This window comes from Onthophagus taurus, chromosome 10 (assembly GCF_036711975.1).
Source record: "Onthophagus taurus isolate NC chromosome 10, IU_Otau_3.0, whole genome shotgun sequence".
NCBI lineage: Eukaryota > Metazoa > Arthropoda > Insecta > Coleoptera > Scarabaeidae > Onthophagus > Onthophagus taurus.
In genome coordinates, this window is record NC_091975.1 from 5,177,048 (window position 1) to 5,204,443 (window position 27,396).

General features: G+C 38.4%; 2 protein-coding genes across 7 annotated transcripts in view; one reads left to right on the forward strand and one right to left on the reverse strand.

Moving 5' to 3' along the window:
- Positions 1-23,911, forward strand: part of LOC111428244 (ZP and PAN domain-containing protein neyo) — a 45,539-nt gene extending 21,628 nt beyond the window's left edge. Inside the window, exons 3-7 of the mRNA XM_023063684.2 lie at positions 443-482; positions 6,848-7,184; positions 13,146-13,347; positions 21,463-21,799; positions 22,044-23,911. Coding sequence (XP_022919452.1) covers positions 6,857-7,184; positions 13,146-13,347; positions 21,463-21,799; positions 22,044-23,234 — 2,058 coding nt within the window. The 5' untranslated portion in view covers positions 443-482; positions 6,848-6,856 and the 3' untranslated portion in view covers positions 23,235-23,911. The remainder of the gene's footprint in view (positions 1-442; positions 483-6,847; positions 7,185-13,145; positions 13,348-21,462; positions 21,800-22,043) is intronic.
- Positions 1-27,396, reverse strand: part of LOC111428245 (Autophagy-related 16) — a 178,998-nt gene that overhangs the window by 140,454 nt on the left and 11,148 nt on the right. The gene's annotated exons all lie outside the window — the stretch shown is intronic.

Below are 27,396 nucleotides of genomic sequence, written 5' to 3' on the forward strand. Positions count from 1 at the left end.
CCTTGACGTGAAGGTCGCTCACCTCTCCTACTACGATAGCTTTTGTGTCACTGACCGTGTTGGTTGGCGACTACGACACGATAAAGATTCATCCTCTTCGTCCACGATTAAACTAATTCCGTTCACTATAAAACTAACATAACGTCTCGTAGCATGTGCGAACATGTTTAGCACCATCGCTAATTGCTACGATCATTACCTCACAGTTGGAGACACCTCTCGTTCTATACTCTAAATAATAACCTCTCCTTATACCACCATACGTAATTTTACGATTGCTTCCATCCAATCGACTGTATAAAACTGCAGGAACTCAAATAAATCTAAAAAAAAAGCATTTACCATCTGGCTCATTAATAATAACATATTAACTTCATTAAATATTTACTTTTTTAAATTTATTTATTCATTACCATACATATTACGTCGTCTTTGTTTTCAGGTCGTCTCAGCCAATCTGAAGTTAATCGTGTAATCAACAGGTGAGTCTTTGTCGATTAATTCGTCATATTCAATGATACGCTCGTTGGTATCTTAATGAGGAATCAGCAACAATCTAAATACTCGAGCTGAGCAACCAACCAACAGTTGCAATAGCGCGCGCGTCAACTTAACTCTCTTATTAAAACGCACGCTTCATTTACTTGCGCGTTCCGTCAGCAATGCAAGGATTACACTTATTAACGGTCGTTTACGTTGTACCGTTTATCAACGCGACAGAATGCTGTCTACTCACTTCGAGAGTTTCGCATATCCTCGCATCACGAGGTATTTCACAACGAACGATTTGCTTGAAAGCGTCAACGAAAAATTATTACCGTAATTTAATAGAGTAGACTTTATTTTAAATGCTAATTAATGGATGTAACCTATATAAACACAGCGGAAAGTTAGCTGTAACGCTTCCTTGCGATACAAAAGTTAATTAAGTGTTAGTTAGCAGTAAGGAAACATATATCTTAAGAAGGTAGGATATTTTAGTAAGCGGCGGTACTTTGAAATCATAAAGTGCGAGGGTTTACGCTAATTTCGACTATAATTCGACCAACTCCGAGGATATTGAAATCGTAATTAAGCACTTATTTTAATTACTGGCCATAAATCGGCCTCTCTCCCCCATAAATTTTATTTAAAGCGGTAATAACCACGGTTGAATCATTATTATTAAAAAGAAATCAATTGGAACGTTTTTTAGATGATGATAAAAGGTTTTAAAGGTAATAAAGCTGATGGTACACTTATGTACGGTTTCTTTTCAAAAGGTAGCGCATTAGTCGGTGCTTCCATTAATCTTTTGTGGAAAGCATAAACAAGAAAAAGCCGTCCACAATGGACATAAGGACCGGCGCATCGCGATGAATAGAAACAGCTTCCAATAGGCACGTCTAGAACCATTCGGCGTACTTAAGAATAACAAAGCCGTAAGATGGCAATGAAGAAAACCTAATCAACTTTATCGACCGCAAATGCGCAATGAGCAGAAACTAGACTCGCCGAGTTGTGACGACGCATAAGTTCCGTATAATTCTATAACGTTAGAGATGAAATTAGGGAAGACCTCTTAAAGCATTGCTGCTGTAGAATAAATTACGTGCTGACAATAGGAAATAGTGCCTAAGTTGCCTGGCCACCGTGACTCCACAACATGTCTCCGTGAATCTCGGCGCGAAATTGCTTTGTACGCGTCGTTTGTTACCGGAAGACGACGGCGGCCACTGCTTTACCTTAACAGAAAGGTCTGCTCATAGAACCGACCTGTACCGACGAACGACCAGATACCATCGGGCAGTCATTTGCAATCTGCGTCAATGTAACTCGATCACCGATCTCGAGATAACCGAGACGACAAAATGGACAGCAACGGTAAACAAAAGGAATTTCTAAAGAACTAAAAAGAAGTCTTCCATTTGTTTCTGTTTGAAAAATTTTCTGAAACTAAACCAATTTTCCAGCTGGCACCCGTCCAAACGAAACTTTTCTCGTAAAGTATCCGAACAGCTAATAAACAACTCCTTGGAGTGTCGCCGGACACTTACTACACATTTATAACACACTTATAACATGATCTAGTCCTAAAATAATTTTTGCATTAAAAAAACTACATTTGTAAAGATTTGTATCGAGGAAGAGATTCCAAGAATCGCTTACCCGGCTGAATGCCCACGTAATTATCGCTAAACGCCGTTCCGGAATGACAGGTTGCCATCGAAGCACCGTAAAAATCCGATCTTCAGGGATGAAAAAAAACGTCGTCGTCGTCGTCGTCTTCGTCTCATCCTCGTGAGTTCGACCAATGTTGAATTTATAGGCGGGTCGAGTTGACAGGGTCGATGACTGGCCAGCAGCGAGCTCACTCGTCGAATTTAAAAATAAGCGCTAGCGGCGGCATATATCATTCCGCACAATACCGACCTATCAATCATACTCCCCTTCTGACAGTCTAACTACTGCACACTATTTCACAACGGGCTATTTATATTGAACACATCGACAACAATTACGGAGGGATCGTACAATAAACAAGCTCAGAACGGAGGCCGCGGCATCGTAAATACTACTCTACTCTCTCCGTTTTGGTATCGGGGAGATGGCCGTTTTGAAATCATTGGGAAAATCATGGATGCCTTCATTAGGTAATCCGCGGGACGACAAGCTCGACGTATATCATACGGATCAACGATCGGCCGTATACAATGGTGACAACCGCCCAAAGAAGGTGAAGAAAGAACCGCATGCCGGTTCCACTTCAACTACAGCATACTTTTTTTATTTAAACTACATCCCATTCATTTCATTTTCATACATAAATTCTTTACTTAACTTGCTATGGAAATATCTCTCATAAATATTTATTGATAAATAATTAATTAACAATCCTTTGGAGACGTATAGCTTCGTCGTGGCTAAACTACGTAGACCTTTACTCTAATGCAGATCTAATTAGGAAAAAACATCTTATCAGGGGATATAATGAATTGGGAAACGTACTTGGGGAAAAGTTTAGAAATCACTGTATTAGATGATTCACAGAGAATGTAGTTTTGTAGGATGAGAATAACAATGTAACAGTTGCCTCAATTTGAACACGTTCGAGAGAAATCTCCATTACCTGAAGATAAGTAGTTTATAGAGGCGCGAAGCCTCAATCAATTTATTGAGTAGTTTAGAAATTACAGCTTTGCCCTATGTTTGTGTAAAGGTTTAAGGGGCGGTTGCCGCGTTTGTAGCTTGGCATAGAGGTACTGGGATGTGATTTGGGGCTATTAATGTCTCGTTATAATAATTGCGGTTAACGGGACGAAAGCCAGACAATGTGGGGGCGGCAGGTCGAGCGTAGCAAGTGTCGATGATAGGCTCACTTAGTAGGGGCCGTTGTGACCCCAAGTTAGTTGAACACGTTGGACGACACACGTCCGGCTAATTACGGTTGAAAATTATTAAGAAAGACGAAGACGGCAACGTACAGTTATAATCGACGAACGGTTCTGAAACGGACCTGAAAAATACCGGCGACATTGACCCAAATAGCTACGACGGTGGCGTATTCGAACGGGACCATTGTGCTGTTATCGAGATAAAAATCACTTGTTCATTTAGTGCCCTCGAGGGCCACAACAACGTAGCCGTACGAAACCCGGTTGCGTTGTCTCGACGATAAAACTCGACGTAAATCTAACCGGATGACCGCCTCCCGCTTATGACACCTGATGGCGTACCACGCGCGCCGAAGACGAGCTAAAACCTGAATGAGACATAACGGTACTGTATGTTCTCACAGTTTCAGAGTGTATCTACAGCCACCATAATCACGCGAATGTCGTCAAAAGCTAATAAATAATAAATTATATTAACTATACATACAACATTCTTACACCTCTTTTTATGACTTTAACATACTAGAAAGCTTTATAACCCTATTTAATAATGACCATAAAGTAATTATCTAACGACATCCTAGAAAGTAGTTGATCATAAATGAAAAACGATCACGACACTTCGATACTGACTACTATTAACGATCGTATTTGATAAGAAGCTTTAAATGAGTTCTCAGAAGCAATATTCGTCTGTAATCGAACGATCTGATTTGCGGTGTATGAACCGCATTAATTGAAACTTGAATAACCGGACTTATACAAGATGTCGTTCCGTTGATCTTTACGGTATTAAGCTGGTGTAACGGGCGGGTTAAATGCGTATTATAAATTTGGAGTAAACGCCAGGATATCTGCATTCCTTACGAGCTCGAGGGTTATCAGCGGACTAATGAGCGAAGAATCCGATTGGCATTGGCAAACGGAAAGCTTAATTGCAAAACACAACCGAGCGACAATACATTCCAACTCGTAGATATGTGTCCGCGATAACACGCGACGGGGCGGAACCACAGAGAACATTTGATATCATAATATCTTAGTTAGGTTGTTGCTGTATCTTGGAAAGTGGCTCATCAACCGATCCAGATAAAAACTGGATTATTATGCAACTCGAATGATATCGGACGTTTACATCGGAGAGCGAGAGTAACCCCACGGAGAGATAATCAACTCTCTTAATCGCCGTTTCTATCTGATATCATTCTTTTGGCGGGGCACGTAATTAGTCGATTTGAGACAGTGACAATACGGTAATTAGAAACGGCACGTTATTGCCATCATGATTTACGACTTATTTGCATATGCAAATCATCCTTAGTGCGTACATTACGGTGACACGGCACTTGAGGATTGTAAGCAATCATAGATGATGGATTTAATTTAGTGATAAGATGAACGTTTTATGTTTTATATTAATCCATAAAATGACTTAGTTTACATCGACATAGCCTAAATAGAGTAAAAGATATTTAGAGTATTTCTACTTACACAGATTGCAATTTAGATGGATGTAAATCGCCTCATTTTTTTTCCAAAAACCCTACTACTACTGAATTTGCCTTATTATCCACCAACCGTACAGCAACAGTCAACATTCATTAAGTTCATCAAGTTAATTTAATGCCCGATGAGATGTTGGCCTGCGCTTTCTAGATCTCTTAGATGCTCGCCCGATAGCGATCGAATGCAGCTCAAGGAGTCTGATGCTGATGTCGTAAAATACGAAGGCCCGTGGGCCAGAAAGATCTACGAGGGCAAGAAAGAAGCAGTTGGGCACGCACCATCCGGTTTCTCGAGAAATGGCAGAAATGGCCTCGCAAGCCGACAACGACGACAACTATCGTCCAGAAGTGCGTAGATCCCCTTAGTTATGTGCGTTATGCGGTCGTAAATCAAATAATATCGCGTTCTTGCATATCAAAGCTCCAAGCCGCCGCCTTTCGCTACTACCACGTATTTACTACGACGAGGTTTTAATTAGCGGACTGCGACGATAAATAACCCTCCGTAGGATATGCCGGGATAACACCCCGCCATTCTGGCTTTCCTCCCTTTCGTGGTAACCGCACATTCATCATTCCGCTAATAGAGGGGACGGAGGAAGTAACAGAATAATGACCAGAAGCAATATTGTGGATAGCTGTATATTACGACGAAAAGAGACAACTCGAAAAAGACGACGACTATATTACGCACCAAGTCATCTAAGCGGAAGCTTACTTCAAGAAATTTATGTGGGGCACTTGCTATGTAGATTTATTTATGAATTAATTAATTTATCTTTTTTATTTCAATCCAGTTTTTGTGGCCATCTCATACATTGTGGTTTCATGCTGTAAGGTTTCAAATTTATTACTAACTAAATTAGTTTTCATAGAAACTCATTTTGTACCCATTAATATTATGACTAATTAATGAAAATAAGTAATAATAATATACTATTAAATAATTTAAAAAATTGTTGCAGCTAGTATAACAATTCATCATTAACTTAATTACATAATGTGCCAATTAGTTGTATTGAGGCTATGGTCGATTGAACTACTTAGATCCTTATAGAGAAGTGGTTTGCGGCGATGTTCGTAATATATGTTTTGCATAAATGTTACACATTAGAAACTATCTTAACACACATTGAATCGGCATATTAAATTTTATTTATTTTTACTTTCTCGGATATACTTACGAGAAATATCAAGTCTAAAATTTATTGAAACTAATCACTATGGATGCTGCATTAAATAATTGGGCGATACAAAGTAGATACCAGAATTATTTATTGCTAATTAATTATATTTCTAGATTTTAATCACTCTGATAAATACACTCTAGTTAGAAAGAAAACGTTCATACAGATTGATTAATCAGATGCAATTATATTTGCTATGGCATTTTGCGTCGCTACTATACAATTTCAAAACCAGTTGGTAATACGTAATTTCCCCCTTTATACCAACAAGAAAAGCAAAAGCTTGGACAATCAATTACATTCTGTTAATTCTCCCCTAATTAACAGATTAAATGTTTATTGAAATTGTCTCTTGATGTGCCCAGGTGGTTTTAAGCGTTTCATATTACGCCGCGGTATGCGGTACTGACGTCGATGTCGACTCTGACGACGTAGATAGTACAAGACAAAAAGAATTTAATATAAAGGAATTATTTGAATCCACTGCGATTCAAATTCCAACATGTAGAGACGGGGGGTCGACGTCGAGCCGAAAGCATACATTGATCTACTATTCGAGATAAGGAATCGGAGATACAACGAGAACTTCCCTTATCGAAACTAGTCGTGTTCGTTATGCTTAATTAACTTTAGCTATATACGTTTGTACCGTTAAAAATTTCCCGTATTACATTTGTAATTACAAATCTTAGATAGTGTTTTAATTGATTTGAAATTACAAGATGTGTTTTTGACATTTATAGACGTTAATTTTATATTTATTTTATTTATTTTTTTTTAGATATCCAATATGATGTTGCGGTACGTTCTACTCGCAACAATCGTCATTGTGGTCGTTCACGGTCAAAATGAGTCGGCTGAACACGAGATATCCTCAGGCGAGACAATGGCGCCTTCTCCGGAGCCTGGCCCTATCGAAAGCTGCGACCAGGACATGATTGGATTCGAACTAATCACCGGATATGTCTTTTCTGCGCCCCCTAATGCGATGTCCACATTTAACACAGTAATGCTAACGGATTGCCTGGAGATGTGTGCAGGGAACGATTCTTGCCAAGCGGTCAATTTTGAGACGGGCCTTTGCATTCTCTTCAATACTAATGCTGAGGTGTTGCCAGGTAAGTTCAACCATCCACTTCATTATCTCCCACAATAATGTTACGTTCGCAATAAGTGATTCATCTAAACTGGAGAAGATTCACAAATTTTATCTAACCAGCTATGGTAATGAGAGTTGTCTTGGCGTTACTTAACCCTCCTCTCTCTCACCAACTATCTGATCCCGTGTGTAATTATTTGTATGTTCAGTGCATGTGAATGCATGCAAATGTCTGCTTGCGCATGTCTGTATCACATGTCACCATCGCTGTACCGAAGAAGAACTCCAAACCTCCTTACATAAACGATCGTCGTTTTCTTATTTGTAATGGGTCGTATTTGCTTAAGTTAGGTGGGTACTTTCCGAAGCGGATATCTCACGTTACGACATTAACGTCGATATCTAAAACATAACCAGCACGATTTATCCAAGTAGATTACCTTAACTCTATATCGTTGCTAGAGTATCATGTAGCACACTTCAAGCACTCGTCCTTTTCATTTCATATCTACGTAATGGCTACAAATTAAGACAGTAATGGGTCCGATACGACCGAGAAAACCAGTATGGATTATGAGAATACCACGTCTTATTATCGTTGCTATTAAAGTCCAGATTTATGAATTTTCGATTGATCATCGAAGTCCATAATTGATTATAGGGCGATCGAGAACCAGAGGTGATCGCGGCTCTTTGATGCCGAGACCTTAATGCGCGGCATAAATTTCGATGGTTCGTACTAATGCTGTGTGCCCGTGAATGTCTCATTATAATAGCTTGAGGGCGAGTCATATATCTCGTTCGCGCGCTTCCCGATAGATTAATAGGTTTTCGTATAGTACTAAAACAAAATCTACACGAAACGCAACCCCATTAACATTAATTGGCGCGACAATTCCTCTGCAATTTATAATTCGACCATAACTCAAACGGGGAATCCCGCTTTAATTGAATTCCAGCGCGTCTTTGTTTGTAGTTTTCGAGTAGAAAAAGTCGGCCGCCCACCGATCCATTGTTTTACCCGTTCTTTGCGGCCCTTTTTCCCCCCATCTGGAACATTATTAATTACTCGGCGCTTCCTTGGACCGTTACCCAACTGGATTATGCAACACTTCTCTTTTGGGCCGCTCCTCAGGCCGTGTTTGTTGTTCGCTTTGTGCCCCACAAGGCGATCGCTTGCCCATGTAAATTATGGTAATTGTAGTTCCTGCTCCGATCGATCCCGACGCTTACGAGATCTGGGATCGTTACTTTGACATTGAATTAATATCACCGAAGACGTTGGGTCGTACTTCTTGTAAGGAACCAATTGCGCTATCACTTCCTTTATTGGTTCTTGACTAAAAATGGCCAACAACCGTAGCAAAAGAAATCAAAATTATTCTTATCGCAACCAATTTGACGCTTAATTAAACCGTTCACAATTACCACGACTAATTGTAAATGAATTTAAGAAGTTAGAACAGCAATTACACAGATGTTAAGCGCAAAAGTATTCCGCCGTTTATTTTAATAGTATTACTGACATCAAATCGCTACGAAAATTAGAATTTTCCAAATAGTTGATTTTATATAAAATTTCTCGTTAACAGATCACGTCTTTTACACCAAACCATAACAGTAAACCGTTTCGCCAAACATGGTTAAAGCTTAAGAGAACGTTAACAACCCGAGATTATCAAGTGAAGATGGTCCCGCCAAGAAAAACGGCACAAACACCACAAGATAATGGAGCATCACGTACAGCTATTTACAAGTGGCGTTGCCACGCAATTCATTATTTCGCGTCTGCTTATTAAGTTGCCCGTATATGGTGAGTTAGCGGTCGAAACGCAACAACGGGGTCGTGTATCGCAAGAGAGACGACGGGGCAAAAACAATTAACGCGCCTACATTTCATTAATACAGGTTGTGGCTTGTAACGTAAACTTGGGCAAATAAGTGCCTCGGTGCTATCTCGAGGGCACAGAGCGAATTACGACGTGTCCACGAACGATAACTGGAAGCGCGACAACAATTAAGGTAGTTATTTCGAATGCGAAACGTTAAAGTGTCTTATTACCTTTGGTAACGCCATCATCGATTGGATATATAATTTTGTACTCACCTGAAACAAAAAAAAAGAAAACAATTAACAATAATAGTTTTAATTTTAATTTTACGCTTGAAGTAGAAAACAAATTTTGATTGCACGGTTCGAATAGTGTAATGGTAATAAACATCCACAAGTAAAAATCGAAAACCATTATTTGATCAATCTATACGGGGAGTATAATAGGGTGCATGTCGCTAGCAATTTACACGTATGCCGCTTCGATTACTAAAGTTCGATTGGAAGAAACCGAAATGGTATTGTGTGTCGGCTACTATTATACTATCGAAGAATTAGATATTGTTGCCCTCGACTGGGTTCTACAATTACACGTCTATGTAAATCATAACGATTTTGAGATTTTAAAAATGTTTCCGCAGTTTCCATTTTACAAACGTAAATGGAACTAAAGGAACGTGATAACGCGCTACTTTTTTTACGTCTCTTTGGTCCATTCACACGGAGGATTCTTTCACTAAGCATAGACGGTTTTTTTAACAACGATTCTTGGAGTTCCTTTTCGATAACTGTACAATGTTCTCGTGCGTTACCTACTAAGGTAGCGTTCAACATTCGAGAACGGTCTCGCTAGCAAAAACACTGTTACATTCTCAATTAAATGGGAAGAGAAGTTACATGCTGGATACGCGCACTTGGTTAAACGATTAGCTGCTTTTAGCTTTTTCCCCCCGCGTGTATTTAGTATTCTCAATCGTGCAGAACACATAGGGGACCATTTACTCATTTATGGTAGAACATTTACTTGTACGGTCAAATTATGCAAGAGGAATTGAGTAGTTAGCGCTTACCGTTTCGTATTATGCAAAGACAAGTAACATAGATCGTTACTTCTAACAAGCTACTAATGATCAAAGATACCAACAAGAAAATAGACATTTACTAATTAACGTCGTGTATTGAAACTTAATTGATATTTATGTAAGGAAGTTCAAATTACGTTATGATTTCTTGAACACATTTTGGATATTAGGGGAGGAACGACTGTTTGTCCAATCTAATGAAGCATATTCGTCAATCAGGTCCTTATTTACAGAACGTGTAAAAGCTCGTTTAGAAGAACAAGAAATACAAGGTAACTTTAGGTAGTAAACCTTAACGCAAACATTTTCCAGGTCGAAGCAGCAGCAAATCTCGATACAAACAACATCGCTTCAATGAACTAATACGATCTTTCCAGGAAAAGAAGCAGAAAAGGGCGTCAATATTACCGTATATGAGAAAATTGAGATGTTACAATATAAATAAACTTGATGCTATTTCTTATTACATCAAACAGAGGAAAAATAAATAAATAAATAAACAAAAATAAGCATTTAAGAGGACGACGCAATTTTCCATATTAAAATATTAATAAATGAGGTCATGAGACCTTAGCTGCTCCAGATTTTGGTTAACACGAAAGCGTTATTATCCAGAAATAAGTATAATTATGAGCAATCACGTCTTTCGCGTCGTTGACGTGTTGTAGATATTAGTGTTGGTTGAATGTTCATCGGCGATGATTTGACGCGGGAAAGCGGTCGTCGTCGGGGCAGAGATCGCGTCGATGATAATTTTTGTTACAGAACATTGGTTTGTGCTTATCCACGTTGCTCACGTTCGCAGTATTTTTTTGTCCCTGTGAGACCGCAATTATCCCGATTAAATTGTGCGGTTTTTCGAAACCGATTCCGGGCGGCCTTACCTCAGGTGATCCGAGACGGGTTTACACTTTAATAACAGGCGCTGTTCAACGTCCCTTTACCGCCGCTGAGATAAGGGAGGTGCGAATCGTAACGGGTCAGGACAGCGTGCAATTTACGTAATCGCGCAGTACCCGTTCCAGTGTTAAATTGCCGTTTGCGAAATTTCATCCGGGACGGGCATTAACATAATGCCCGATCTCCTTCCTAAACGCCCCAATCGCCCTTTGCTTGCACGAGTTTCGACATCTAAATTGGTAACCAAGGTTCTCAACACGAAACGAAAATTTTAGAAAAAAAAAGGTGTATTTATTAATTAACTCATTAGATTTATTTCAATTTCTTCTTCCTTCTGTATTTAGACACAACTGCCTGTTTTTCTTCACTTTTTTGTCCCTTAATCGTTTGAAAGGTTCTTATTCGCTCATTCGATGCATAACATCGCTATGAAGTATCAGTTATGTATCATTGAAAAAAAAATTACAAAAAGATCGTTACAAATCTACAACAACACATCCTTTCGTGCTTTTCAAGATTAGTAGTTGCATTTTTAACGTTTGCTATCGAGAGTGTTCTCGATTTTTATTTTTTAGTCCACTTATTATTCGAGTGCTGCGCAACCCGCGTTTTCAATAGACACTAATCGTAGGATTTCTTCAATTGTCGCAGCTTTCAGTAGGTAGTGATTTTTAACCGTTACGCGCGCGATTTTTTTCCCGTCGTGAGCTTCCGTCACGATAATCCCTCAGCAGTTCTCCCTAACGGTTCGTTCGGGAATTAAAAGAAAAAAAACGGGGTCTCCTCAGTCGCTAAGTGGACGCATTCGAAATGGGCATTGTTTGTTCGCATCACAGCCTAGGGATTGCGGCCTAAGGTGATTGTTTCCGCATTTTCCAACTCGGTGACGGTAATTGACGTTATTACGGTAATCGGAGCGGCGTCATCGGTGCCATTGTTGAGCCGCTGGTTTATTAAGTAAACAAGGAACGACCAAGGTGGTAATTACTGATTGGGACTTAGCGCCTATGCTTCATTCGATTCGGTTATTGTTTGATGTCAATGATGAATAGATGTTGGGGCGATTTACTTCATTCGCCAGATGTTCAGATCCATTTAATAGTTAGCATAAATTTTTATTAAAGTTACTCAAAGAAGTTGTTAACTATTAACCATTTGTGTTTTATAAGCTGTTTTATTTTAGAACATTCAGTAACATTAATCATTTAATATTCGCTTCATGCAAAGATGGTCAATACAAAGACCGACGCGCGTAGTCAAAAACCGCCGCAAAGTTAAGCACAATTAACCTGCAATCGCGCGGCACGACCGTACTGGCTCTGCTTCGCGGGCAATTACTTCGGCTGGCGATTTTTACTTTTAGATGCTGTGTCGTGCAGTGGCAACAATTAAGTAATTACCCCTTCAGCTGTGACGCGCGACCGTTAGTTCACAAACTGAACGTACGTAGGTATGTAGACACGCGCTCAACCGCCTAGGCAATTATTACATTTCGTTAACCCCACGTTATAATTAACATTGATACAACGGCAGCTAGCGTAATTGCCTTTCATCGATCACACAGGAACGCCTTCGACGTCACCAGCGGAGATACCTCTACTAATAGTGATTAGGATCGAAAGATCGATTAGAATTATTATAGATTACTAAACATTTTTGAAACAAATTCATTATAATTATCGACGTGAAAAAACCTTCCCCACAAACAATTTTCTCTCCACACAGTTTACCTGCCCCAAATTACTTGTTTATGAGTTCCCCTTTGTTAATTTTACAACCTCCCTAACTGTGAAAAGACCCAAAGTCGTAAACAGCGACCGTGTGAAATCTGTAACATCATTATTAAGTTGTTAAAATAACAACATCATATTCATAATTATATCATAAATTAGTTCTTATCGAATTAATCCAAAATCGTTTCGATGAGATAACTAATGTTATTCAATAATTCTGAGCACCACCAAGTCGAGAGATTTATTCTTAAACACGCCCACCTACCTTCATTTATGCATTACTCCCATAATGCAGTATAATTATGACGGTACGCGGTCCAATTAAGTTAATAATGCAGGAAGACTCTACCAACTAATCGGTTAAAATGCGGTCTGAGACGTTTCGCGATTTAATTCGCACTCGTTCTAACTTGTGTATTTTTTGATTTTCTTAGGGGCATTGACCGAATCAGAACTGCCGGTCTTCACTATCTACGCGCAGAAAAGCTGCCTGGGGGTGAAACCATGCGAGAAATCCTGGTGCATCGATCGAGTACAGAATCATAGGCTTGTCGGATACACACAATCCTATCATACTGTCAACAACAGGCAAGAATGCTTCGAGCTTTGCTTAGGGGAAACCGACTTTACATGCAGGTAAGCTCAATAATTAATTAATCTATGTTAAAACCAAAAAAAAAACGTTATTGATGTAATTTTACCATGCCCTTATTAATAACTCCTTTACCCATTTGGACTCAATCGCTTAACATGCAGTTTCGTCTGAATAGAGACATTCGTATTTGTCAGTTCGAAAGAGCGTAAACATGGAAATTGCTTCGTCAGGTTATTCATAAAGCGTTGACGTGCAGTATTTCGCATCATTTTTCGTTAACTCCAAAACAAACCATCTCATCTATCTTCCTTTCTTCATACGTCTCTATGGTATGTGGCACGTACTATGTGGTGAATGTAAATATTTTAAATCTTATTTTATTTGGTTGGAATATAATAGAATAAAATTACAAGACTATTTTTAACCTCAAAGCGATATTATCGTCTTGGCTCATCACCTAATTGGTGTCCCATTACGAGCAAGTAGGGTGCAGTTACTTCGTCCGGAGATGCGACAAGGTATCAATTAAGACGAGAACGTAATTAAATATTTTTCTTGTTAATTGTAGAGACGCAAATTTAAATAGACTATATTAATTGATTAAATTGAAATTAATAAAAAGATTTTTTATAATCAAATTAATTGATGGACACTCAATGGTGTGGTCGGTCCGTTTCAATTACAATCTCATTCTGGGTGAGGACGGTAAGTTATCGTGGATATACGTGTGACAGGTATGCAATTTACGTCTGATTCACATAAAAACTTAAGGGGGAGAAAGACGGCCGAGCTGGCTCCAATCTTCTCTTCTCTCGTTTGAATAGATTGGTCGTCTCCGGATGATATGGTGAACAGGGTGGTGACGTTAACGGTATTTCAAGGATAATGGACCGAGGAGAACTAATAGACGAACAATGTGGATCACCTCGTTGGTGAAAGACTTTTATTTTTCGTCTGAAACGAATAGATGCGATATAATTAATGGCCGATATAAATAGCTCTCGTTAATCATCGAGAATCAGATAATGTAGTCTCGACTGTAAGATATTAGTATAGTTTTATTGTAATTAATTTATCATTGAATTCAAACGGAAATCGCATTCTCGAAAAAATAGTTTGAAATTAGTTTCAGTTTCTTTATTTGCATCGACGATTTTTAACGACTCCCATCTCATTTTGAGCACCTCATTACTGGCGCAGTGACTGAAACCATTAAGACCGGGAAAAATTATTTCGATCAAAACATCCCTCTCTCTCCACATCCCCATCATATTTCTAGCGAGAACACGCGCGGTTTTACACCAGTTATTCAAATGCCCCGCAATTTTTGCGAGCGCAAATTGCGAAATTTCCTCCCGTAATTGCGTTCGCATCACATGCGCACAAATTGTCCATCTGCGTGCAATCTCGTCGCCATACTCTTTTTATCTTACACTTCGCGGGGTTGGCAATTTGCCCACCGTCTCATCGTGCTCCTCTTTCTTCTTCTGTGCTGCTCTTGTTACGACACGGCTCCGGGGTTTCGTGATGGATGGTCGACGTATTATTCATCTCTCCACCCGAGATATGCTAAAATAATTGCACACGCCGCAATCACGTATTAGCAATGCGCAAACGTCCAAAGGGTCACGGAAAATTTACAAAATTACCCATTTAGCACACCGAGACGCGCCTTTAAGTATATAGAACACTAAGAATTCCATCGTCAACCAATCCAAGGGATGCTTAATTTCAAATCGGAGATCATCTTGCAAAATAATACGCCATTATTTACTAAAACCAGAAAGGAAAATTGGCCAAAGATACTCATATCAAGACTGATGGAATTACTGTAGAATGTTATTACAGTGGCTGTGCGGTATAGTAGGGTACTTTGTTCAAAATTGGCCGTTTTATCAGCTAATTGCAATTAGTTTCGGGGGCAGGACGGACTCTCAGCAGTTGGTTATCGAGGGGCCGTTAGTACACTATTAAATTACACCGGCGAAAGGTCACCAGGCAGCAACCCCGGAAGACGAGCAGCCACAGCGATAATTACCAAAGTTTCGTTCTCGATTTAAACAAACCTATCGAGCTCCCTATTGGAAATTAGCCAGGAGTATTATCTGCGGTCGCGAGGATTGAGGAAGCGGAGGTGTTACCAGGATAACACCTGCACCTGTTATCTACATCCTCGGTCGAGAAATAAACGACGAAACTTTGGCTCATTTTACCAAAATATATTTCGTGCAATTAACACCATTAAATTTCTAGTACAATGGTTGAAAACTTGGTTTGCTTATTTATTTACCCGGAAATTGAGCAGGATTGCAATTCTTGTGGCCCTAATAAATAACAAGGAGGAAGGCCGACAATGGGCGAATCTCTTGTCATCGTCGACAGGATTCCGGCATCGCGAGTCCTCCTCCTTTGCTCGGGCGACAGACTAATTATGCAGAGTATTTTGCCCGCATTATAATCCTACGACCTCCATCGTCGTAAAAAAATACAATTGTTATTTGAAAATATGTATAAATAAAAAATAATAATGACGTAATTTATTATTACAAGTAAATCTAAACGAACACAGGATGCTTGCCATAATGCGGTAAATGCCGGTGTCTATATAAGGCGACGAAAGAAACGGTGGTGGGTTCGATGACCGTCGTCGTAGTATCTCCGATCAAAATCTGGAAGGCGGAAACGCATTTATTGTTTTCTGCAGGGCCGCAATAAATTTTGCCTTGTAACCACCGCGAAGCGAAATCGAGCCCTGAAGGTTTGCACTATTTCAACAGATTTCGTGACTTCCGTTCGTCATGCCCACAATTTACTTCACGAGCAGCAGGAGCAATGGCTTTGAGACACACCGTACGAAAGAGAAGGTTTTATGGTCAGACGACAACATCGAACTCTGGCGCGCTGCCGGATTAAGCAAAGTCGGATTTTATGGTAGAAATGGACAACGTTAATTAAACTACAAGCTTTGGTTCAGAAATTGTGGCCAAGGAAGACCATTCAATGGAATCGTCATGTATAGCTTCGGGATCCTAGTCTTGTCGATTGAGATGATTTGTGAATACCTTATATGCGATTCTACGAAGAGTTTTAAATTTCTACTACAGATTAAATAAAACCCGGTTTGCGTGAGAATGTACAAGATATAATAGCGCCTTGTTAAGTCCATTACGAATCTTTTGTAATCAGGTTTTCTTAAAGAAAAACTTCATGTAGGTCAGAGAGATCAGTCGTGACCCTCCGCGCTTGCTGATTACCTTGTCATTTCACGTGGACTATGCCGATTGCCGGTGACACTAATGAGCGAGCAATTTCCCTTTTGATGGAACCGTACCGTTAATCGCAAAAAAAGATTGTACAGTTAAGTACATGTAAAGTTTTGCAAATATACTACAATTAATCGTTCATTTTGAGTCTTAAAATCGATCAGAATGTTGATGAAAATTGATGATCCATACAACGTAGAACATAAAACGTAGTACATAGTATCGTGAGAAAATAGCTGCTTTTCTACACTCCATTTTCGCGTAACGATACCTATACAATCAACCCATTATTAATTCGGTCATCTCAGCAACTGGTCATTAATCTTGCATGAGTGTTAATTAACGAGGCCTCGTACGATGATAATTAGTCCGCGGGTAACAATAATAATAGAACGATTTTCTACCCTTCTTTTTTGACCAAAATAAAATATCTTAATATGAACCGTTATAGAAGTAAACCACTCAAATTAAGCAAGTCCACCTTTTACGTGTTGGCCACGATAATTATATCAAGTTCAATCGAGTGCTTACGGTACCATTTACAGGAAGGCCAAGTATCACATCTCAATAATTATATCGTGCGCTCGAAACTATATTCTTGGCATCTTTTTATAGAAATTGTATAGGTTTAGAAGTGATAATCATCGCCAACGACGTAAATATCGACTTCAATAAATTAAAACGGACCGAGGTGTGTGTAGGTGCGCTGCGAGGTGCTCTAGAAGTGTCGGGTCTCATTTAAATCCCAATTAATTCGAAGAGCCGCTAAGAAACTTTGACAGCTACAAGGACGTTGCGTCCACTTCCCGTACACCCATCGCAGAAGTGTTCGCAGAGTAACTCGGTATAACGTGGGAATGGGCAACTCTGGGAGTAGCTACGGCAATGCCGTAAATCACTTATCGATATATGTGGAACGGCCCGACAATACTCAGCAATGCGTTGCGAACGTTGCTTGTACATCAATTTGTACTAGATTGGATTAAATCGGACGGCAGGCGCGGAACGGCAACGGCGGCAGCCGTAAATAAAAGAACCGTTCCCCATTCCGCATTAATATTAATACGAGCCGGCCCAGTAACTTAACTGTATCGCTAGGCAGTTTGTCTTCCAACGAGCTCTAATTAATACGTTAATATGGGACCGTGTCGTTTATCGACTGCCAATACCATCCTGATACGATACTAATCGGATTACCAGTTTGAGTACTTCATATATCCCATTATACCATATTTGGATCACATATGCAACAAAATTCATATAAATTTTAAATTAAAATTGCCTACATAAACAAGTTTTTAACGAATACATTTTCCATCAATATTTAATAAATAAATCGTTTTATATAAAATTGTTTCAAACAATTATCAACATAAAAGGAAATAAATGAAGTATATCTCTTTACTTTATTTTCTTCTTTTTGGTGCCATACTTAAACATTTGTGATCAACATTATGTGTTTACTTCTATTCCTGGTAAAAATGTGGTTGAAGAGGGACATATTAACTGCCATAGATAGAAATGCGATTCCTGCTACAAAATAGAAACACGAAAACAATGATGTTGGAAGATTTGGGTCATGTGAATATAGAGGAATGAAAATTCAAGATCAATTGAGGAATTTATCCACTTTCTTTTTGAACCAAATTCATTTCTAATAATACCGTAACAGTTATTTGAGGCAACAAAATTCTACCTTATCGTCACTTGTAATCGAGGTGCTACAACCGCGAGAGTGTGGAATGTAGGCCAGTTGGTTTATTTCATTAAATTGATAATATACAAAACTGTTACATTATCTACTCTGATTATTTGTACTTATAAATCATGATATACGACCAACTGTACCATGAGTGTTCTAAATTCACCGATATAAACTAACAATACTATACAATTAATACGGTTAATTTAAAATTACACAACATTACGTAATTTGCCGGTTGAGGTGGAATCTTATAAAAAATTTTAATCTATAGACATTTTTTAACTTATAAATTGTATAGTAATAATTCCATTTGATCTCTTCAAACATTTGTTCACTACTCTCAGCAAATACTTCAATTTCCATTGTACACAATAAGCTTTTGAGACCAGTTTATATTCAAAGCTCGCTTTGATTCGACCAGAGTAGAACGGATATTTGATGGGTAGATGTGCTCCGCATAGCAAAGAGACAGAATCGTTTCAGTAGATTTGCGTTGTCAAACGGCTGATGATCGTACGAGGAACCGTTCATTAACACGTGGGTTGGAAGCACACCCATCACGGAAGAAAGGTCGATTGTTAGAAAATACTAAATCGCGAAGCCGCACCCGCTCTAATAATTTATGTTGAAGAAATCGTTTTCATTCTAAACGTTGTTAACAGTATTAGTAAGTAAATTGAAGACTTTTTTTTGGTAGGTCTTAATTAACCAACCAATAAAAACGTAAATTCTCGTTTTATTGAAGAAAAGTTCTAATTGGATTTTTTTAATGAGATTTTTTACATTAACTAAAATCTTTAATTTTCAATTTAAGTAAAAAAGCAGATCTGAAATTGTACAATTTTGTGCCGCAAATTATTTCCGCATACTTTAGAAAAGCTTAAAAACCCGCAGCAGTTCAATATATATCTACGGTAACGATCCCGAAGAAATAAGAAGTCCTTCACTTTCATTTTGCGGTTAAGACGTCGGCAACTGACACACGGTCAGTAGATTGGAGTCTTCTTTAAATGTGCCTCTTTTAATTCTGAAGCTGGCGAGGTCTCTTCACGACGTGCGCTGTAATTAATTTTGCGCTGCGGTCACCCGCGACGATTGATTATAGAATCATCACAATCCGTTACGTTCATAGTTCAATTTGAGCTGGTGGTTTGTTTGTCTGACCGGTACGTATAAACGGAACATGGCACTACAAAGAGTACCACAAGCCGGTTGTGTTCTTTCGTCGCGTGGTACTTTGTCACACATCGCGTAATTGGCTCCATTATATATCTTATTATTCCTCGGTCGGCCACGTACTAGAAGCGGGTTCTTGATTCCGCTAGTGTAGAGGAATGACTTTATAAAGTCTCTGGTCACAGTTGAGTTGCTAATGGCATTCCGATCGGGAGTTAATTTATTAAATAGACGACAATTACCTTGTGTCTGTGTCTAGTATTACAAATTCCCCATTGGCAATGTTATTAACCACTAATTACTAACTATAGAAGGTAATAAAAAATAAAAAAGGAATCATAAGATTTACTTTTATTGGATTTAGATAAATCTTTTGAAGGAATGATGAGGTCCCGTTGTGGTTAGATGGTAGATAGAGTGTAGCTGGCACCTAATTAGGCCTGATCTCCTTAATTTATTTTAATAAGGGCTCCTCAGGCGTCGCAGCTCCCATTAGCGTCAAGGGTGGGGTCATTAAGACGATATCACGCTATCTGTGCGACAACTCGCCATGAAACACTATCGCGAAAGTATTTCTTAAGCGATCTGGACGTGGTTGCAAGCTGTGGCGACGACAATCATATGGCGTAGTCGCTTTTAAGTAGCTCTTCTCACAATGTAGTGCGTGCGTTTAGCGCGTGTTACGGTTTAGCCGCAGTCGCTTATTAACCGAGTACATAAATAAATAAGGGCGTGAAAAATTTGCGTGCCTGTTCGTGCATGCTGCGGCTTCGACTCGTCTCCTATAATTCACCGTGACATAATGGCGTCCGTGGACGGGTGCGCGGGGCTTTAATTACGCTCCGAAGCATCGACAAGTGGAGCACGGTCTGGCTGCCATATTAGGCGCGAACAATTAAGCGGGCCGATTTTTGTGTTGAGAATTTATACACGATCCTGTTTCGGCCACTAACGAAAGGAACCTGTTAGGGAATACCATGTTTAGGCATCGCCGGTACCGCGATCTAACAGCAAAACTTAACGCACTAAACTTAACTTAAAACCTAACTTATTGATAGGCGAAGCTTTCGCATGGTTAATTTAACGCAATTTTAAAGAATTGAAATTATAACGTAACAACTTTATTAAACCAATATAGTTTTTGCTTACTTAATCTATTTTTTAAACCAAATTGATTTACTTATAATAAAAACTTAATTACCTCTATAGCGAGAAAAAGTGAAACCTTATAAGTTAAATTGAATACAAAGTTGTATCGACGGGAAATGTTCCGTCACATTTAACCGATTAAGATCTCAATGTTAAGACTAATCTAGTTCGGTTAATGGAATTTATTTTTGCTTTGAGTTGACAAAAAAATCATCGCGTGTTTCTTCTTAATATAATTACTTCAAATAAATTGAATTTGCATAATGACTGTTATAAAAAAAATTAATAAAATTATATGCAGCAATTTAACCCAACCACATTTAAAATGATCGTTCGATTAAACAAGGTATTCGTAGAAGTCGTGTGTGGTATTCGATGTTTACCATCTACCGGTATTACTTCAATTGGTGCTTAAGTTATTTTTGAACAGACGCACTTAATGAATAAGAGGTATAGGTAGCATCATAGTGATGTATGCTGTAAAGTTTGCATCGTTTAACACCTCCTTGAAGAGGCAGTGATTAAAATAAATTGTGTTGCTTCGAGGATCGCATATTATTTATCTAGCACTCCCGTCGCTTGGTCATTTCTCAACTCAACACCGTCTCCTATCACCATCTTTAATCAGCCACGGTACTGATCGTTGAGAAGTACGCCTATCTCGCGTAGCGTATGTCGTTTAGTTTAATAGACCGAAGAGAGTTAGGTACCCTTGCTAACACTTGCGCACCCACAGATTGTAAACTACCGATATACAACGGTTTGTGGTGCAGGTGTCAACCTCCGGTTAGCAGTAAATCCCTCGCAAATTAACTATCGATAATCGTTCTTCTCGAAGTCTTAAGCAGGTCTTTTCGTTGCAGATCGGCCAACTACAACAATGTAACGGGCAACTGCGAGCTTTCCAATATGGACCGGATGACCGTAGCGGGAAGCACCTCCTTCCAAGGTGCTAAAGGATACGATTACATGGAGAACAACTGTATAGACGAGCCGACGAAGCTCTGCGAATTCAAGAAGCTCGAAGGCCGCATCATCAAGACTGTCGATTCTTTGTACGAGGACGTTCCCTCCATTGACGAATGCCGCGACCTCTGCCTCAATGCCTTATACCGTTGCCATTCTTACGATTACGGCGATGCAGGCGAGATGATCTGCAGACTTAGTCATCATTCCAGAGCCACATTATCTGATATTCATGTAAGTTCATAAAATTAATTATAATTGCAATTAGTTATTTACATGACAACACTTCCGGCGTAAAAGATGTTAATTTAATTTCTTTTCTTTTTTGTTGGAGATTTCAAAGTTTAGTAATTTCAAAGATAACGATCTTTACTTCTTTAAAATATCCTCAATAAATTTACATTAATCAATTCAAATTCACTACTAATAAGATTCCAATGCATAGAAAATTATGTAAAACAACTTTATATTTTTTTAGGAACCCTACATCGGCGTCCCTGAAGGTGCAACTTACGAACTCAGCTCCTGCTACAATGTTAGCATTGATTGTAGATCTGGAGATATGGTCGCTAAAATCCAAACTAGCAAACTTTTTGATGGAAAAATCTACGCTAAAGGAAGTCCCAAATCTTGCGTACGAGACATTAAGAACAGTTTAGAATTTGAATTGGAAATGGCTTACGACGACGTGGAATGTAACGTTAGGAAAAATGGTTTAGGAAGATATGTCAACGACGTTGTTATTCAACATCATGATAAGATTGTTACAAGTTCCGATCTTGGATTAGCAGTAACTTGTCAATATGATCTTACCAATAAGAGTGTAACGAACGAAGTTGACCTTGGAGTTCATGGAGATATTCAACCGGAATTAACTGAAGAGGTTACCGTCGATTCCCCGAATGTAGCCATGAAAATTACCGATAGAAGTGGAGGAGATGTTATGCCAACAGCCGAAGTAGGAGACCCATTGGCTTTAAGATTTGAAATTATGGATAAAAACAGTCCTTACGAAATCTTCGTTCGTGAATTAGTCGCTATGGATGGCGTTGATTCCAGCGAAATCGTTTTGATCGATCAAGATGGTTGTCCAACTGATCATTTCATTATGGGTCCGATTTATAAATCAGCTGATACAGGAAAAATTTTATTGTCTCATTTCGATGCGTTCAAATTTCCATCTTCTGAAGTCGTTCAATTTAGAGCTTTAGTTACACCGTGTATGCCAAGTTGCGAACCGGTCCAATGCAACCAAGAAGGTACCACAGGAGAATTAAGATCCGTTATTTCTTACGGAAAACGTAGGAGACGTCGTTCTGCTAACCCCCAAGATAACTACCTTCTAGTCGAACAAATCCGTATTACTGATAAATTTGGATTCCACAGTCAAAATAAATCAACTTCTGTAGCCAACGAAGCAGTTTATTTACCCAACAGTGATGGAGGATTTTGTATTAACGTGGCTGGACTTGTAGTTGCCGGCACAATCTTCCTGGCATCCCAATTGGCCATAATAGCGGCATGGACCTTTATTTGGCAAAGAAGGCGTATCGATGGAAAATTAAATGACTCGATGTCCGTTAGCGTTAGTTTACCTTCAGTGCTAACAGCGTCGCGTAGCGATAGCCTTTCGAAGCTTTATGATACCGGATACGCTCGTAGATTTTAAAAGAAACAGGATGACACTTCACGGTCTTATAGCAATAACAGTCATGTTCCATCGCGCGTGTCATTTCATACCTGTAGTAGTTTTCTTTTTCGATTATGGGACGATTTACTAGCTCCCAATGGCAATAATATTTTTTTATTTTTTTATAAAAAAGTGAGTCTTCAAAGATATTAGATTAACGATATTAATAAATAAACAGTATCGCCGTTCCCGTTTATAAATACTATAGACGCGAATGAAATGACAGGCTAAAACTATATATAAGGATATTAAAATGAGAAAATTACTTTACAGAGAGAAATATTTATATGTATGCAGTTAGGGGAACCGAGGATGACCCCGCGTATAACGTGTGAAAGAGGCATTTGAGTGAACGAAACCAGTCTTTTCGTAGCGAGTGTGATCGAGACCGAAAGAGGCTTTATTTAAAATTAAAAATAAAATAAAAATGGCTTATCCTCTGTTCCCTACGGTTGACATAGTCGTCCTATTCAAAATATACACGACTTTGCCAACCGATGAATCGTTTTACATTTCATATCTACTATTTAAGACATACCATACTAATTATTTAGGCAATTATTACTTTTATCTATTTTCTAAGACGTTAGATATGTAAGAGCAATTTATTCATTAAAATTTCTGAAAAAAATATAGACAATTCAATCATTAAAGAATGTTCGTTTTATTTATACTCAAATTTATTTTGTGATATAATAAAATCTAATCCTAATTGGATTATTTCCTTAATACGCCTCAACCACCCATCAATAGTTACAACTAAAATAAGGATGTATAATTGAAAATTAAGGAAGGAATCCATAAAACCAGTGGGACATACTTTTTATGAAAAAAAGTTTAATAAACACCCGCTTTTGATTGTATGCATGGGTCCAATGTAAAGAGAACGCTCTTTTACGAATGATACCCTTAACCATTCGCAATATTTCGATGCTGTACAATTTCCAGTTCATGAGCTCTGGAGGCGTAATAAATCAAGATTATTGCAAAACATCAGGAGTAGAGGATCACGAGCACTCGGCGCAATATCGTTTTTCTGCTACCCTTTGTAACGGTGCGCTTCCTCAATTGAACAGATTTTTGATTGCGTTGCTCCGCTATAGGTGACATACTACACTCGAGGGAGATACTATTGATTCCCGATTATATTTCATGCGCTATTTCGATGCCAATATGCGAGAGAAGTTATCGGTACGTTATGAATATGCAATATTAAAAGATGAAAGAAAAAGTTTAAAAAAAATAATATCAAAAGAATAAATAAAATATATTAGAATTATATATGAACTATATACTATATAGAATTAGGTTGGTGAGGATTGAGTTAAGTTTCCTTTTGATGTAGGTGCGGATGTATAGGGTTTGATTGTACTGGGTTCAAATTTGATACATCCATAGTCTTCTTGTTTAGCTTGGAAAGAATTTGCAGTACTTGATAATGCCATAATGACCAATAATACACTTACTTAACGTAAGATAAGGTAAGTGTATTACTTCAAATTTACACTTGCTTTTATCAATAAAAAAATAAAAGTATCGGTGGTAAATAACGCATTAAATCGGCAACAAAAAATCGGGGTGTCGTCAAAGGTATGCAATTATAACCTTCCTATTAGAAACGTTCTTCGTCTATAATTATCACAACCGGTATGTAATAATTGGTCGGGCTGTTAACTACTATGTCCGGTTGAGAAGAAATTATAGTTAAACGATTCATTTAAGAAAATCGAGATGCATCTGTGAATAATTATCAACGATAAATAATTGGAGCATCTTTGTTGAAATTGCGCAAAATCTCAATTAACATTAAAATAAATCAACAAGAAAGCATTTCTCATATAAACATTGTCATCAGTTTATCGTTTGACGAGATCATTACGAAATAACCTGGTGTTTATGTCGTATAATTAGTTCCGCGACTTTTATTAATGTGTATTCGCGAGAATCTGGTTATGCTGGATTAAGAGTGTCCAGTACGCAATGCATATGGATGAGGGAAGTATCTTAATTGTTTCTCCACTTAGTGGTTGTCCTTATCGTTTAACAGGCGCGCGGCGGTATATCGTCGAACTACATTAGCGAGCATTAAGCAATTTCTGCTGGTCGTAATATATACAGCAAGCATTTCTGTAACGAAAGAATGGGGAAGATCCGTTGATATCTAATTGAGAAAATCCAACCTCTGCATTCCTTTTAATATCTATTCCTTTAATATTGTTAAAAATGATGGAGATGTTATCAGTTTAATACGCTCACATTCTTAGAAATTACACTGTACGTTTTATGTAACCCACAAAATATAATAGGGGTAAAGTGGGTGGTGCGGTTAGCATGAAAACCATCTCACATCCCATCAAGAAAAATATAAAAGGGAGTGGTTAAACCGTTTCAAATAATTACAGAGAAATTGCTCCTCTTCTAATGACTGTTATAAGAGAAACGTAATAAATCGATTGGCATTAGTTAGGCGTACTCGTTCTTCGAGTCTTAGCCATTACCGCGAAATTGAAAGTGTTTGCTGAGGTAACCCAAATTAATCGAATCTATGCTCTTCTCGTTGTTTGGATCCAATATTTTTCTTCAGTAACATCCTTAAATAACTAGGTTCGGTATCGATGAAGGTTTGTTGAGCTTATAACCTAGCTAATGTCTCGACAATGATCTCTCGTAATCACATATTATCTTATCTAAATTGGAATTTAGTCCGTTGTAGTTATTAGGAAAAATAGGCCAACATTTTTATCAAAATGTGTTCTCATATAGCACACACGAAACTGCATAGTACTTTGCAGCCAAGTTCTATAAAAGAATAATAAAATATAGCGGTCGTAGAGGTGCTACTCGGTATGGTGGCGAAGAGGTGTATTAGAATTTCATGAAAATGCAAATACCACGTTATCGCGCATTGTATGCCCTTCGCGCCCCGACGACAAAATGAAACTCGTGCTTTCGTGGTAAATAACATGTTTAATAAGGTGAGACGAAAGTACCAAGGTGCGAACTTTAATCTAGCCCCTGTGGAAGAGAGTAAAAAGAAATGGCTCATAGCTTGAAGCTAACAATAAAAAAATTTGTACATAGAATTTGATCTAACATTATGTTATTAATAAATTTTTTTTGGTTTCTGTGAAAAAAATGAAAAGAAAAGAAATATCCAAACTTGAGTATCTTTTTTTCCCCTTAGGAATAATTTCATCTGAAATAATACCGAAAAATCGGTTGAACTCGGTGTCAATTTCTTCAACTGGCAGTAAAAGCAAATAAGAACGTACCCAGGGGATGTGTGCAAACCATATCGACCTCCATTTCAACTCTGGGTATATATTTTTTATTGTACCCATTTTTTTTTTTATCGAGGCAGAAAGAATTTCAACAGGAACCAGGAAAAGGAATTGAAAAAACGTTTCCGCCCGGTTTTTTCATTATTATTCAGAAACAAAGGAATACGTTTCAGCGCCTCACCTCGATCGGAAAGATTTTTTTCCTTTTGTGAAATCATACGTGAAATTACAACGAAATTGTTCCCTTCCTGAAAGCTTTCCTTTAAGTTAAATTATCTAATGATTCAAGCGAATTCCACAAAATAAGATACTTAAATACCTAAATAGATTTAATCGAAGGGTCAACTCCGAGTACTCTTTATACGAGTCCATGTAGGAGATAAAGATCATAGGAATTTCTTTAATTCAAATTGGTTTCATACGTTTCTATTTCCCATGGAGCTAACATCGTCGTCGCGTTCGTGTGCTTGCCCCGTTTCCAACGTTATCTTTTCTAGATCTAAAGCGACCGGCAAACACGCTGCCGGCGTGAACTACGTGCCATGGAGAAGACATAAACTTGCAAATTGTACCAGGCATTAAAACGCGGAAAACTAAGAAGAGCAACCAGCGAGAGTAGTTGTTGTCATATCAATCACGTGATATCTCATCAATTTGTAACTCAACTCATAGGAACCGACAATTAAACAGTAACTATTGAATTTTTCCTGGTAGTTCAACGGCGACGAAGAGACAGTATGTCCGGAGGTAATTTAATTAATTACGCTAATTAAACCCCGGAAGTTAAAGAAAAAAGAACGGATCTAAAAAGTGGTTCCATTGTGGCTAAATCCTTTCTTGCTTGCTTGGGTGCCATCTGG